Source organism: Phasianus colchicus, chromosome 2 (assembly GCF_987193195.1).
Source record: "Phasianus colchicus chromosome 2, bPhaCol1.hap1.1, whole genome shotgun sequence".
In the NCBI taxonomy this organism is placed as follows: domain Eukaryota; kingdom Metazoa; phylum Chordata; class Aves; order Galliformes; family Phasianidae; genus Phasianus; species Phasianus colchicus.
Window position 1 is genome coordinate 16,642,742 of NC_143437.1, and position 15,822 is coordinate 16,658,563.

The window sequence follows — 15,822 nt, forward strand, 5'->3', positions numbered from 1 at the left end:
TACAAAAAGTGTGCACGATACAGAGCACCTACTTAAAGAAACAAACTCACCAATACATATTGTAAACTTTTTCAAATGTTAAAGCAAACTTTGTCTATGAGCACATTTTCCGCCAAATTTGCTCTCACTAAGTGTACTTTTTAATGTGGTATTGTTTACCTTTTAAACTTAAGGGCATTTACAAGAAACAGAAGAGTCCCATCATAGCTGGTAAATCATGAAAGACAAATCTACTTTCAGCCTCAAAAATTAAACACAACAAACAACTATTACTGACCTTCCCTTCTGTTCCCCAAAGCAACAGCAAAAGCATGACTTTCAGATTATACTGTTGTATGTATGTAATAAAAAGCAGAGCAGTCTCATGCCTCGTTTCAAAACAGTACCCCTCACTGAGCACTTCCATGACTCCTCTGTCAAATACTTTTTCAGTAGAAGTAAACTGAGTCTAGCTGACCTCATACAGTCTTGACAGTAATTTAAAATATAAAAAACAAAACAACAAACCAGATAATCCTATAACTCCTTTGCACATTCAGCTTAGCAGTCAAAAACCTGATTTCAAACAAAAACTAAAGTTCAAGGTAGACACCTATGAGACATTCACAGAGTAAGCAAGACAGCAAAGATATATATATGTTTATTACAGTTATTATTAATTTAAAAGAAAACAGCTGAAAAATAGTTGCTTATTTTTCCAAATTAGTCTGACATTTTTTCTGGACACCGTTCAGTCTCATCATTAATCTGAAGATGAAAGAGCTCCATCCAATTATCTTATCTACAGACCAGTATACTGCCCCATACGTTCAACTCACACTCAGCTTGGACATCCATACCCATAATAACACATCAGTGTCTCTCAAGCCATGCAAATCACAGAATCAAAGGGATCTGATTCCAACTCTCCTGCCATGAGCTGGGACCTTCCACTAAAGAACACGCTGTTTAAAGTTCCATCCAGCCTAGCCTTGAACACTGTATAAATACCTATACAAACTTAGAGAAAACACTGCGATGCCCCATCTATCTTCTCCAAGAGATAAATGTGTTAATTACACAGCACAACAGCAAGTTAATCCATCTCACAATTCACCAAAGATCCGCAGTTAAATTTTAAGGCTGTAGTAAGGTAAAACCTGCTCACACTTTCTCCTGCTATTGCTTGTTTTCATGCTAGTGTAAAAGTTGTTATAGCCCTGCTACATCCAGTAAAACTTTCTCATACTGCTGCAGCTATTACAACAGTCTCAGACATTTCACTATCCTAGATACTTTCAAAAAGCACTAAGAGCAGATAAAGACAAAAGATGTTTTCACTAAAACAAAGTTAACCAAAAGCAGTTTGGTATTTCCTGAAGTGAGTTGCTTGCATTTCCATAAGTATTTTGATGTTTCATGTGTTGCAATTTAACAGTTCTTTCTATAATCTGAGATTTAACTCAGAAAATTCTTTTTTCTCCAAATGAAGACATATTTCACAGAAAAATGAGCCAAATTAAATCAGAAAAGGTTGTACATACCTTAGGTTCTAAGAAGTACCCTTTAAAATATCGATACTTAACAGGAACTCCTCTAGGAAGCTCTATAGTAGCTTTCCATAATTCACTGTGAAAATAATAAGTTCAAAAAACTTATTCTTTTCAGTTCTCTGATGTTTGATCCAACATTCTGAACACTGTTTTAGCATAAAAGCACTACTGTCATCTTAAAAAAAAAAAAATGGTTTATTAATAAAGACAGAAAACATTTGTTTGAAATACAGCTTTCCTTACCAAGTACACTTGTAGCTTCTCAGGTGTTTTTTTGTTGTTTTAAATTAGGACAATAGTCTATCCTAGAAATAGCATAGAAGTAACACTCATGCAAATAAACCGGTATTTTTTGCAACTTTGATGAGAAAACTGACTTTGCACTATGGTATTCAAAACAGTTGGTGATGCTTAATGCTCTTTACAGGTTACTTCGTACTCTGACTCATTATTACTTCTTTAGTTCAGTCATTCTCCATTCTAGATGAAATACTGTGTATCGCTACAAGAAAGTTTTTCAGAAGGCATACTTAGAACAGAAACTGCACTTTTGGATCTCAGATCTGAAGAGCTCTACAGGAGCAAGACCTCTCATGCTCATTTAACAGATAGCGAAAACATGACGATATCATCCAGGAATTCATCCAGCATCACATATGAAGTCACTGACAGAATTACATCTTATAACCCTATTTCCTGCATCACGTGGACAAATAACAGCAGGTAAGAGTATCATTTTAAGAAAATACTGAACTCCTCTGAAGTGCTAGACTGTCTTCATATAAGCTCATTTTCATATGAACACATATCAAAGTTAAACACTCTCTTTAACACATTCCTATGTAGCCTGACAGTTGACAAACTCAGAACCAGAATCAATTTGTTGCTCTAGATTTCTATAGAAAAAACAACCTACCAGTCATCAGTCTGGAGGACCACTGCAGCTTGTGGATTCCAACTTCCTAAAGCACTGCAGCTCCCACATATCGCAAAAACCTCCCCTGAAAGTGAACAGACCAAATTAAAAACATGGTTATCATAACTCCAGCCTACATGGAACTACTATGTATAGTCTATATAGTTAAATATTTGAATAATTTTAATGTGTACAGCAGGCCCACCCATCCAAACTTTTTGGTTCCAAAGACTCTTATCCCCTCCCACTCAGAATTACAACAGTGTTTTCACTTCCATCGCAAAGATATCGCTGAGAGGCACTACAAACAACCCAAACTCCTAAGACGGTTGGCATCCAAATTTTCCTACATAAACATTGTTTGAATAAGTCTTTGGAAACGCGAAGGGCAAGTTTTCACTGGGAAATGTCTTTTGTAAAAATGAAATGGTCACATATACACACACACACACGTATATAATATGTATATATGCATATAATCACAGATGTGTAAGCACATACATGTACTAACACATCAAAAAACAGTAATTTCCTAAAATTCAGAAGGAGATAAAACAGGAGGGTAATAGCATCATTCCCAAGGCAAAAATACAGCATAATTCCTGTGTGAAATAAAATTACCATGTTTTAAAGTTTTTATTGGATATAAAAATATGAGGTTTCCATGCAAGAAGTATTAAATCACCACACTTTAATATACATTACACCACACTGAAAGAACAGAAAAGACCACAATAGTGTAAGAATGCTCAATTCTAGGGAATCCAAGAGATAAAAGCTAACATTGCAATTTATCCTGTTTTGTTTTGTTTTTTAATAGAAAAGCAACATGCAGGACTATAAGAACAAGGATAAATACAACAGGAAAGGACAAATCAGTATTTTGCTTTTTACAGGGTTACAACAGCATTATTATACACAAGAACCATCTGTTACAGGAGGAGGAAATGTGAAGTTGTTACACTTATTCACCATCTGCTGAACCTTTTAGTCTTCCTCTGCAGTGTAAGAACAACCAAAGCACTGGAACCGCTTATATATTGAAGTGTAATTTTAAAAAAAGTACTTCAGTATCTGAATGACATCTACATGTGAAAAGCAGATGAAGACATTCAGCTGAAGTTATGGTGTAGCCTAGGATTTGAGAAAAAAGGGGAGAGTATCAAGAGCTTGCATGCTTCACCAACAGGAAAAGCAAGGAACAAATGTATAAGTGAGCAGCCTCAGAGAAACAAGTACCAATCTTAACTGAAGTGAGATGAAAGTGTCTCTGATCGCGATTTCACGTTCTCACTCTAGGAAAGCAGTCATTCTGACACTGGAGCTGCAATAATCTGAAGTCCCAAAGTGCAAGGTGTGTGCAACAAAGACATGCTATCTTCTATTAAGCCAAATATCATAGCTGGAACTTCAGGTCTGAAATAAGAGCTCTGAGGATTTACTCAGACCTCTAACATAAGTTTATTTTTTTCCAGCTGTACAGGTTAATCTAATTTAAGAAGAGGTTCATTTATGGACAAGGCCACTGTAGACACATAAGTGACAAATGGAAAGAATTTTATCTTAAAAACTGCTAAATGAAATAATTTGAGATCATCATTAACTGCAGCTTTTTGTTTTCTAAATAAGAATTTTCTATTCCAATTCACTTTAAAAAAATAACCAGCCTTTTGCATGCTTGCTCCGAGTATACAAATGTAGACAAGATTTGAGTGATATTTATAGTGTAAGTCATTGCATTGCACATGAAGTTTTTCACCTTTTTCACTCTTCTATGGCACAGTACAGTGTCTTTTTTTTTTTCCCAACTACAAGAGGGAGATGAAGGAAGAAGGGAAGGCCATTTGAATACCACACAGTTAACAGTTTCTGACTGGAGATGTTAAACAGTTAATTTTCCTCTTTTGATATTCCTTTGAAACAGCAGCATTCAGTACACCTCTGTGCAAATAACAGCCGATCTCTTAAGCACAATCTAAGTTACATTCCTCTTAGTAACATCCAGCTACAGTAGCTTTTCAGTCTTCTTTAAAAACAAAAATCCAGCAACTTGAACATCTGGTGAATTCTCACAGCAAGGTACAACACATAAAAGCCAACACTGAAACAAGATACAGGCACACCTTTACTCACTTTGCAATTACACTGAATGCCTGCACCAAGATTAGTAAAATTCTGATCAAATTATTCAAAGAAAGGTACAAGAGAAATACAGAAAGTGGACTCGTCTTTTCAAAGGCAATTCTAAGCCCTGTGAGTTTGGGTTTGTTGTTTCTTTACTTCACTTTAGCTTATCTTTGATCATCCTGCTAAGGGACAGCCGCAGTGAAGACCTACACGAGTCACACCAGTGACAGTCTTCTCCCACTACGATGAAGTAAAACTGAAGCACTTGATGCCATGAGCTTATGCCACTGTGTACACTTCATCAGCAGGGTTGGTTCCAGAAGTGGTCTGACTAGAATGAGATAAGGCACTATTCCTAGGCTGGATGCCCTTTTACCCTTTAGCTGGAACCAGTGATATCAGCAGGGAAATTGAGTGACGCAGACACAGCATTTCAGCACTCAGGTGCTCACCAACTACTCACCACGGCAACCTGAAACTCAGTACTGTCTGTTTCTAAATGAACTGAAAATGCTGTCTTTCACAGAGCTGCTTATAACCCTGGAAACACCTATTTCACAAGGCTGCATCTTGCCACTGCTGCCTCTTCAAAGCTTGCTGCCCTGGCCAAAACCAACAGTATTAATACTGTCAATAAGCAACCTCCCATCACCTCTTTGTGTTATCTGTATAAGCATTTACAAGTCACTCTTAGCAAGCAACTACTGGGGCAGAATCTATTTCTCACTGCCCCTAACTTTTGTTGAAGCTGTCACCAGCAAAACAGAGTTACACATCCAAAGTCAATTTTGCTAGTGTCAGCACCACCACAACAGTGAAAATACCACTGTAAAGAAGGCAAAGAGAGCATTGCAACACTCTTGGATAGCTACACTCGTGCTTTAGTCTCATCTGATCCAAGGTCTATTGATTATTTTCAATTTTTCTCTATAGTGCTAAGAAAAACATTTCCCCTCACCAAAGACTCCACATTCACATCATGTGTCAACATTCAGTTCCCCCAACTATCAACAACACTGGCAGAAATGCAGGAGATCTAACACAGCAAAGATGTCACAACTTTTAAAGTTTCACCCTCAGCTACAACAGCTATGCCATCTAGACTATTTACCTGTAATAGCATTTTTGGCCACTCATATGTACTACTACATTCAGCTGCTTCTGTTAATTAACTACAAGTTATTCTTGTTGTTAGTTTCCAAGTTCCTGAAGATGAAGGTCAAAATAATAATCACAATTTATCATTACTAAATCTTGGTCTTACATATGATCTGGTAACTTGCGTTTCTCATTTAGATTACGGAAGTGATTTTACACACTTTAGACAAATGGCTTTGATAACTAAGTTATATTTTTAGCAGTAAGAACCACATCTACAACTGGCTTGCACAGAAATAAAGCTTCTGTAGTACTGTTCTTGGAGAACATCTAACACTAGCAACATATAAAATAAGTTGATGCTGGATTTCAATGTCAGTATCAACTAGTTAATCACTACAGATATAGGGGTAAAACGGGAGGTATATAAGGGAGCCACTGAATGGACACATCTGCTCTGAAGAGCTAAGATGACAATATCACAATTTAATCTTACATCCATTTCAAAAGCGTTCTCACTAACACAGGGACTACAGCACCTTCCAGCTCTTAACCCCTACAAGACACCTGCATCAGTGCTGTACTACCCTTCAGATGGTTATAACCAAAGACCTTTGACTGAAACATTTAATGAAATGAAGTCACTTATCCTCTCAAGAACTTCTACCCACTTTAATAAAAGAAAAAGGAAATGTTATGCTATGCTGAACCCAGTGTTTGATGCGTGGTTTGGGGAATTGAAAACAAAGATTTCCAGCTTTGTTATGATTATAGATGTCTATATCTATATCTGTCTAGATAGCAATAGTTCCATACAGCTGATTTTTACATCATGACAGTATAACAAACGTGGGTAGGTAGGTGATACAAGATCTCACGTGGGATTGATAAACGCAAGGTAATAATAGAGGAGGAAGAATAGAACTATTTACACATCTCAGCAGAACATGAAATTATATTACACAAAAAAATAAGTTTTCCTCATTATAACAAAGCAAAGTGTGACAAAAAGTTCTACATATTTAACAAATACTTGTAATAATAAAGCATGAAACATTTTAATTCCCCAAGTCAAGCATAGGCTCTGGGTTAGATTAGCTGATTCTCCATTTCTAAGAACACAGCTGAAACAGGAGGGACCCCGCAGAAAATCTAGAACTGCTACAGAAATAATTCTATACTGTAAGGAACTGCAAACACTTTTAAGCTCAGACTGGTTCTCAGTAAGAACTGCAGCAGAGCTTAGAGACATTTACAAGGTCAATAATAAATAAAAAACCAAACATTGTTCTTTTCCAAAAGCCAGGAAATTTTGCTGAAAACAGAAAGCAAAGTTGTTATCAGTAGTTACTCTGTGAATTAAGCGGGGACTTGAACCTAACACAACTTCCTGTTACCAAATGCTACTGAGACGTGGATCTTATCAATTTATTTCTAATGTGCTTTTTTACAAACAAAACGATGTGTTGTAACATTAGGCAGAAATACAACATCAGCCAAAACCTCCTGCTTCAAGATGTGAGGCATCCTACAGGATAAAATTTATACAAAGCTAAATTAGGAACAAGTGACTCTGTTGGTTATCACCTGAAGGATTGTCAGCTTTTTCTTTTGAAATATGTAAGGTGTAATATTGAATTCAGCTGTAGTGTCTTTCTGCCCTTAGCACCTAACAGAGGTCACACCTCATTACACAGAGCTTTCAGCAGGGACAATGAGCAATAAAATAGAATAAACACATCAACACATGCTTAACTATCACAGCCCAGAATGTAAATACTCCTAATTGAGTAAGAAGCTACTAAAGACAGAATGCTAATTCTAAAGTACCATAACTATTTGAGTGAGCAACAAAATTGTTGCATGAAATTGTTTGTATTTCTGTGCAAAATTTATTTCTTAAGGTATTTTACAATAAGTTACTTTAATACTAGAACTGACATGTTCCTTTAGTCCTGAAGAAAACAAGAGCCTTTGAATGGTCTTGTAATCGGTTTTCTTCCAGTCCTACAATAACAAAAGGAAAGTTTGTGGTGGGCATGACTGTGTTACCTGGTACTGACGGTCCTCTCACTTCAAAAGTCACTTGAGATGAGGTCATACTTGCAGAATTTTTGTCTTAGGAAAGTTGAAATTTCCTATAGTGAGAGAGAGGAAAATATGACATTTCAGGAACACCATACCACATCTTTTGCTTATTCTATGAGAGAGGAAACACACACAAAAAGACCATTGAAACAAACAGCATATGCAAGTATCAATATCATGCAACACATGAGAGTCTTGGGATTCAGTTTTTATATGTACATATAAGTTATAACTAACTTTGCTCCTACACAGGCCACACATTCTGCACTTAAGCTTCACAAGTAACATGGCTGTAAACAATCAATGCAAAGTACTGACGCTAGAAATAAGTACACTTCAGAAGCTGCATAAGGAGCAGACACCTTCTATGAATTTGGTCATGCCTGCATCACTAGGTCATGTGTGTCCAACCTTTTGGCTTGTCTGGGCTGCACTGAGTGAAAAGTAATTGTCTTGGGCCACATTTAAAATATGTGTTTTATAATATATATATATTAGTAATAAAACTTTTTAGTTCTTAATATTTTTTTTTAAATATAAAAAGTGGGTAACAACAACATAAAACTAGTGGGATATTTGGTCTTATTTTTGTGACCTAATGCAACAGCCCAGTTCAATGGAAAGGGTTGCAATTCTGAGTGAGTTCTTGTCAGACTTCTGATGAAATTTTGCTTTTCTTGTACTTCATCCTTGAGAACAGCTGCTCTCAAATGAACATACCAAAAACTTGATTTTTTCAGCAATCTTGAAATCTATTCTCACATTCCTTCATCAAAACAGAAAGCACAGCTGCATATTTGTTGCTGTTCAGGCCTGTGTTCAGCTAAAGCATGACACTGCATACAATCACTTACCAAAACTCAGTCAGCACTGCCCTGCACCCTCCTGCAGGCCAATTTCAGCCCAGCCAGCACCAACAGCACACAGCTGTGCGGCTGCTGTGAGCGATGGGCGCACAGCCATGCCGGGCCACTTGGTGGGGCAGAGCCACCGCCATGATCGTGCAGGGCAATAGGAGCTGTGCTGGGCAGCGGGTTGGAACTGCCTGCTTTAGGTGGTATGTATATTAACAGCAACACGCTCTAGTACTTATTTTTAGCAGCTATTTATAGACAGGAGAAGGTTAAAATGCAGCATTTCAGTGCCAAAAATAAAACTGCGGTTTCAAAACTGGTGTTGTGTGACAGAAAAGCTTCACTTTGAAGCAGAACCTACAAGCCATCAGTGTGTTTATTACAAAGACCCTGACAGGCTCAGGGCCTTGGCTAGGTTCACACACTGTCCTTGCTTGGACACCCTTTAATTGCAGAGAGCCAAAGGGGAAATGAAGCAGGCAAAAGTGATTTGGCAAAAGCTACAAAACAGGCAGCTGTCACTAAGGCCTGAACCCAGTTCCCTAAAGCAAGAACAGGCTTTCAGTATGTATAAGATCTATTTCCACAGCTCACGCAACATGACTAAAAATTCAGCCTGACAAAAACAAAGCCCAAAACCAGCACGTCTGTTCTGCTCCAAATTAACCATCCACCCACTCTTATGGAAAGTCTGAACCTCTGTTATCAAATCTATAAAGCATTTTACTTGGTGCCGTAAAAATTCTGTCTATCTACTTAGAATATATTTGTGAGCTTTAGAAAATGACTAACAAAACAGTATTACTTCTCTATGCAACAGTAACTAACTGTAAGGAATTTTAATAAATTCACTTCATAAAGTATTCACAATTCTGCTTAAAAGGCCTTTTATCTCCAAGGCCTTCCCAACCTGCCCAAGGCACACACAGCAGGACAAGAAAACTCCAGTTCACACCACCAGGCGCAAGCATCAGTTCATGCCTACGGCACTGCCTCTCATTTTAAATAAATGCCTACTCCAGCAGAGCACTGAGCGCCAGCACAGTGAAGAAGAAATAACATATGTTCACTCAGCAACTGTATTTCAGTAGAAAATTGCTTTTTGATCATAAATCAAAACTGTTGTATATCATCTTCCACCTACAAGTCATTCTGTACTTGAACATGATACAAAAAAACGCTGTAATTTCATAAAGCACAAAGGTTTCACTGTCCAGCTAAGACTGCTCCTGAGAAGACAGAGTTCTATTCTCTAGAGGCAAGAAACCCTAGATTAAATACTCAGACTCTATGACCAGTAGTGAGATGACAGCCCATGTTCTAAACCCTACGTGCTTTCAAGCCTTCAATACCACCTTGCTAAAGGTGAGGAGGAACAGCAAAATCCTCTACTTGTGTACAGAGGTAACTGCTGGGGAGAAGGTAAAGCCCAAAAAGGTCATTTTTGTCCATCCAAGGGAAACGTAGTAAGTTGGAACAGCTTTGTAATAAGAAAAAAAAAAGTTACACATTTCCTAATTAGCAAACATTAACCAATTCAGCCATATAGACTTACAATCGTGCACAAGCACCGTTTATAAACAACCTTTGGGTTCAACACCATGAAAGCTGAATTCACATCTGCTGTAAACACACGACTCAACGCCAGCTTGGGGCACAAACAACTGCCTCCTGTCCTGTGAGCCATCCCCTCCCTGTAGCTGGATTTAAGGGTACTGCAGCTAACCCTTGTGCAGGGGAGCAATGAACACCTGAATGAATCTCAGCCAGTTACTCACACAAGCCCTACCCAGTAGACATTCACTCAATCCTACCAGCACTTCACATCAAAAACGTCTTTCTTCACCTCGAGATTCTTGCTTTCACAAGAGAAACAAGTTCTTTTTACCCACCATGTCACAGCTCTATTCCCTCTCATCACCCTCCCTTTGCAAAGCAGTACCTCACCTTCCACAGCTTCTGGAGGCTCCCCAAGGAGATGGTGACTGCACAGCAGCAGTACTCTGAGTCTTAAGCCCAACTGACCCGACCCGCCTTCCGTCTGACTCAAAAAACCCTGCCCATCAGTCAACCCCACAGTAAAATAGGCTATCTGCAAGTCTTCCACGGCAGAGGCAAGATCAATATCCTGGTCATTGTGTGCAAATTTCATTCCCTTGCTAGGAGATAAAGTTTTCTCTTGAAACCAGGCATCTTGCAGTTTCAGAGAACTGCTTACCTTCCCTCATGCACCCACAAGAAAGGCAACAAAAGCCTCAAGCACAGTAATGTGCACACTGAATGGAAAAGAGAAATTGTACCCTTTGTTCTAACATAGCCTGTAAACATCTCCATATTCCTCATGGACACCTGAAGGAATGTAAAAGTGGCAGGAGGTAATGGATATCCTGAAATACAGTCTGCAAACTCTCTTCATTCTGGAAGGATCATTTTGGGAAGTGACCAAAAACAGCCACTAAAGGCACTTGGAAGAAGAGAAACATAACATTGAGCACTTCCCTTCTAGCATAATACAATCAACTGTTAACGGATCACAAAATATAGCTTTTCTCTACAAATGAGGTAGCAAAGGTTAGGGATGTCATCACGGATGGAGAAGACCAAAATAATTTTCAGTTGTAGTCAAAACATACCAGAACATGGAGTTCAGTAATTCCAAGTTTGAAGTTTATTTGAGCCTTCTGGCTTATGGTTCTGGAGCACATCAAGCCCCTCACGACTCTTTAGCAGTAGCAGACGCATCTTGCCACCACACCCCCCCACCACTTACTTCCTTAAGCTTTCTAGTGAACTCAGAGCTGTACACCTTAGTCAAGTATTTCAAAAGATATTGGTTGTTTTCCACCCCATATCTTGCAGTCAATATTTCAGGCTTATATAAGTATACACCAAGTAATCTGGGACAATCCTGAAACACAATATCCTAGCTTACAAATACTGAGCAAATTTTAGAGAGATCGAAATTCACAGCATTCATAAAGCCAAATGACATGTCCTCTCAAGTAACATTTGTAATAACATCTCCAATGAGATTAAGAGGCTCTGAGTTTAACACCTGCAGGACAACAAGATAGGCTTGAAAGATGACGTGATCTTCCTCCTCCTCCACCCTCTTCCACTCCCATAGAGGCCTCCAGGCTCCTAAGTCTCTAAGTTACGTTTTTTTCCTACCCACGTATTAGACAGGAACCATTTTAGGCAACTGCATTAAGAAAGAATGAATAAAACATTGACTTTATCAACCACGAGATGTCTGTAAGGGCTGCAGAATAGTTAGGTACAGTGAGCAGTAGCAGGAAAAATACATATAGAAATCTCAAGTTGGGGCAATCCCAGACCTAGTACAGACACAGGGAGAACTCACTGCAAGCAGCCCTGCATGGAAGGACTTGGGGACAAAAACTGGATAGGAGCCAGCAGCGTGTGCTTAGAGACCACAAGGCCAACAGCATCCTGGGCTGTATAGCAGAGGAGTGGCAGCAGGGAGAGGGAAAGGATTGTTTCCCTGTGCTCTGCCTTCACAGGGCCTCATATGGAGAACTGCGTCCAGGCCTGGGGCCCTCAGCTCAGGAAAGAGGTGTTGGAGTGAGTCCAGAGGAAGTCACAAAGGGGGCTGGAGCACCTGTCTTACAAATACAGGCTGAAGGAGATGGGCTTGTTCAGTCTGGAGAGACCTTACTGCAGCACTACAGTACATAAGGGGAGACTGACTTTATACAGGACCTGACAGTGAGAAGACAAGGAGGAATGGCTTTAAACTGAAAGAGGGGAAATTTGGGGTAGACATTAGGAAGAAATGCCTTACTCAGAGGGCAGTCAGGCCGTGGCACAGCTGCCCAGAGCTGTGGTGCCCCGTCCCTGGAGGCACTTCAGGCCAGGTCAGATGGGGCCCTGAGCAGCCTGACCTTTGGGGGGCAGCCCTGCCTGCAGCTGGGGGTTGGAACTGCACTGTGGGCTTTAAGGTCCTCCAAACCATTTTATGATCCTAATAGAGAAAGAGAGAAGAAACAGACCAACTCTCTGGAAAAATCGACATTAGCTTTATAACAGGAGGGGCGAGGTACAAATGAAGGTCTTCTGTTGAAAATAAGAACTCAGAAAAAAACCTTTAAGATAAAAGAAGCAAAATGCTGTTCTGCCACAGCAATGGGAGAATCCAGCTCTGTAAACTACACTCCCTTTCACGCATCTGATGAACTGTGAACTACACCAACTTAAGTTCCTAGATGCTAGATGACCTAGATCAAATGATACATTGAGCCTTTACCATGACTTTATCCACTGAGGATAATTTGTATTTGGCAAGCTAACAAGGAGAAAGCCAAAGCAAAGCAACCTTATCTTGAAATACAGTGTGACACCTTTTTGCACCTCTCCTTGCAGACCCTATCCAGTAAATGATGCTACTGGTAGAAGGGTCTGCCATAAAATTGTCACCCTGAAACTCCTGAATAACATTACATTTAAAGATGAGTAGATAACATAGAACATACTTTTTTCCCCCACCGCAAGGATAAAATACAGCCAAAGCTGCTTTTTAATGGTTAATTTAATATATGTATATATATATATGTATATCTACATATATACATATATATCCAGGCATCTAAGTTTTTACATATTACTTAACGAGATTTTTCAAAGGTGCTTAGACAGAAAACATTTAAATTAGAGAGCCAGGTACCATGATAATCCCATAATGTACTTTGATACCTCAAGTCATCTGGTCCTTGAAGTAAGAATATTTTTAACCACTATATCACTGAATTTGCTTAGTTATCTGTAGAACAGTCAGTCTGTACAAAGAGGCTCCTTCGCACGAATAGCACACGTTCTCTCACCAAACCAACCAATGCAGGTTAATGCAAAAAGCAAGTATATACTGAATTTTTCAAAATATTGCTGCTGCTTTGCACACACGCAGAAAAGAACAAGATCCATAATGCCACACCTTCGTATGTCCTTTGTTTTAAGCAGACACTCTCCACCTTAAAAGCGCACAGGGGTGAGACTTATCAGCGCCAGGCAGAGGTCCAGCTCAGGGCAGGGGAAGGGTGCTGCAATCGTAGCCAAGCTGTCTGACAGCTGAGTGCACGCTGGTCAGAGTGGGGTCAGCACAGGGCACTGCGGCTCAGATTTGCATGGCATCTATTCATACACAATTGAAACAACACAGAGAACAGACTTTGCTGCTTGCTGTTGGCATCAGAATATTATAAAATACGTTTACAGTACCCAATTACCACTACTTAATTTTATTATACCTAGCTAGCACCAGAATTGCAGAAGGTGAGAGGGCATGCTTGTGAAGACGACAGCAACTATGTGAGAATTTCACAAACCGTGTTACAGCACCGACTACTCCGTGTCCTCCCGCACAGCCAGCGGGTTCTGCCAGCCGCACAACGCGCCGCACAGGACGGCCACAAAGCCAGCGGCTCCCTGCTGCATTGCAGTACGAGCAGCGGACAGCAAACAAACTCGCAGGGGCGATGCAGACGCGCTGCGCGGGCCCGAAGGCAGGAATGTCACCGATAAGGCAGGCTGGCATTGGGAGAGGCGTCTGTGCGGCGGACTCTTCTACCTTAGCCACGCCACGGTGCTTTTTTACACCGCGTTCTTAAAAAAAGCCACGAGAAACGGCACCATTTCAATAACCTCACCGCCCGCTCCGTTTCTCGCTCACGTCCCCGCGGCCAACCGGGCGCTCCGGGGCGGTAACGAGGCGCCGGGGGCACCGCCAGCCCGCCCCGCTCAGCCGGGTCTAAGCGCACGCAGAGCCGTCCCGCAGCGACACAAAGGCACGCCGCCTCCAGGAGCCCTCAGCCGACGAGCCCACTCGGTTTGCAGCTTCTGCTCTCCGCACAGCGTCACCACGCGGAGAGGTAAGAACGTTCTGTGCGAGTAACCGTACGGAGAGAGGCACGACACGGGCGCCCCGACGGGATAAGCCGCTGCCTACAAGGAGCGAACAAAGGCGCGGCGCCGACCCACGGCCCAGCCCGCTCCGCGCGCGCACGGCCGCCCCTCTCCTCAGCGCCAACGGCCGCCGCGCGCGCGCGCGCGCCCTCACCTCGCACCCGCCAACCGGTTCCAGCTGCCCCCGGCCGCAGCGGGCAGAGGAGGCGAGGTGCGAGGCGGGGCAGCCCACGTGACGCCGCGGCCGCCTTGGCCCCGCCCCCCTGCTAGACGCAGCCAATGAGAAGCCGGCAGGAAGGGTAGAGGAGGCCGTGCCCTTTCCTCGAAAGCCCCGGGGGGCCGCGCGCGAGAGGCAGGGGGCGCCGCGCCCGATCTCCACATAGCGACGCGCCGGCAGCCCTCGCTCCCATCCCTGTAGCCACGAAGAGCGGCGGTACGGCGCTGCCGCGCTGCCCTCCGGCCAGCTCCCTCCCCGCCCCTGGCGTCCCCTCCGCGGCACGGATCTGCCGCGTCCCCCTCTCCGACCCAGCCGACGCTGGACTGACCTGACCCAGGCGCGGCTCCAGGCTCTCCGCCCTCTTCGTACGTTCGCCGCCCGCGCTCCCTGCCCCTCCTCCTGCCACCGCCGCTGCCCAGGGCCGCCTGACAGCGCGGGGCGCGGGGGAGGGGATGGGGGCGGCGGCGCGGCCGCCAACCGCTTCCAGCTGCCCTCCGCCGCAGCGGAACGCGGGGTCGAGCGGAACTACCCCTGTGACGTCACCTCGCCGGCGCCCGCGTTCGGCCCGCTCGCCGCCTGCCGCAGCCAATGAGAAGCCGCTCGGGATCCGGGGGGCGGGGCCAATGGGACGCATAAATTGTTCGCTAAGAGCGTTGTTTCTGCTTTATACCGCTTGTGTCGGGGGTGAGGAAGCTGTGGGTGGAGTAGGCTGAGAAACCGCTCAGCTTCTTGTTTGTGCTTGGAGGATTAGTGCTGCAATCGGCACCCTGCTCTGTGCTGTCCTAGCTGTTCCCTAAATATGCATAAGTATTTTCCACTCATTCATCCCTGCCAGCGTGTTTGTAAGCGATTTCTGGCAGAAGACCTACGTGTTGTAAGGAAAATAAGTCTTGTAAATGAATCGCGGTGTCAGAACTTGCCTACTGTTACTTAGTTCTGAGTTGCTCAAGTCCTCGTGTGAGTACCGCAGAATCACAGCGCCTCGCTGAAACAAACTAAGAAAAATCCAAACAGGGAAAGATAAGCGTTAAAGGAAATTACAGCTGAAAACTACAGCTGAATTATAGCACA

At 42.3% G+C, this 15,822-nt stretch overlaps 2 protein-coding genes across 6 annotated transcripts in view; one reads left to right on the plus strand and one right to left on the minus strand.

Moving 5' to 3' along the window:
• GPCPD1 (glycerophosphocholine phosphodiesterase 1) overlaps window positions 1–15,293 on the minus strand; it is a 40,282-nt gene extending 24,989 nt beyond the window's left edge. The window contains exons 1-4 of one of the 4 annotated variants that reach the window (XM_031596835.2): window positions 15,080–15,293; window positions 7,726–7,811; window positions 2,449–2,533; window positions 1,524–1,608 (exon numbers count right to left, since the gene is read on the minus strand). In XM_031596835.2, coding sequence (XP_031452695.1) covers window positions 1,524–1,608; window positions 2,449–2,533; window positions 7,726–7,774 — 219 coding nt within the window. In that variant the 5' untranslated portion in view covers window positions 7,775–7,811; window positions 15,080–15,293. Of the gene's footprint in view, window positions 1–1,523; window positions 1,609–2,448; window positions 2,534–7,725; window positions 7,812–14,278; window positions 14,415–14,688; window positions 14,780–15,079 lie in introns of those variants that run through there. The other 3 variants (XM_090134938.1, XM_090134939.1, XM_031596849.2) reach the window with 3 other exon arrangements.
• Window positions 14,381–15,822, plus strand: part of SHLD1 (shieldin complex subunit 1) — a 67,355-nt gene continuing 65,913 nt past the window's right edge. Inside the window, exon 1 of one of the 2 annotated variants that reach the window (XM_090134957.1) lies at window positions 14,381–14,500. The gene's annotated coding sequence lies outside the window, so the exon portion shown is untranslated. The remainder of the gene's footprint in view (window positions 14,501–15,822) is intronic. The other variant, XM_090134953.1, reaches the window with a different exon arrangement.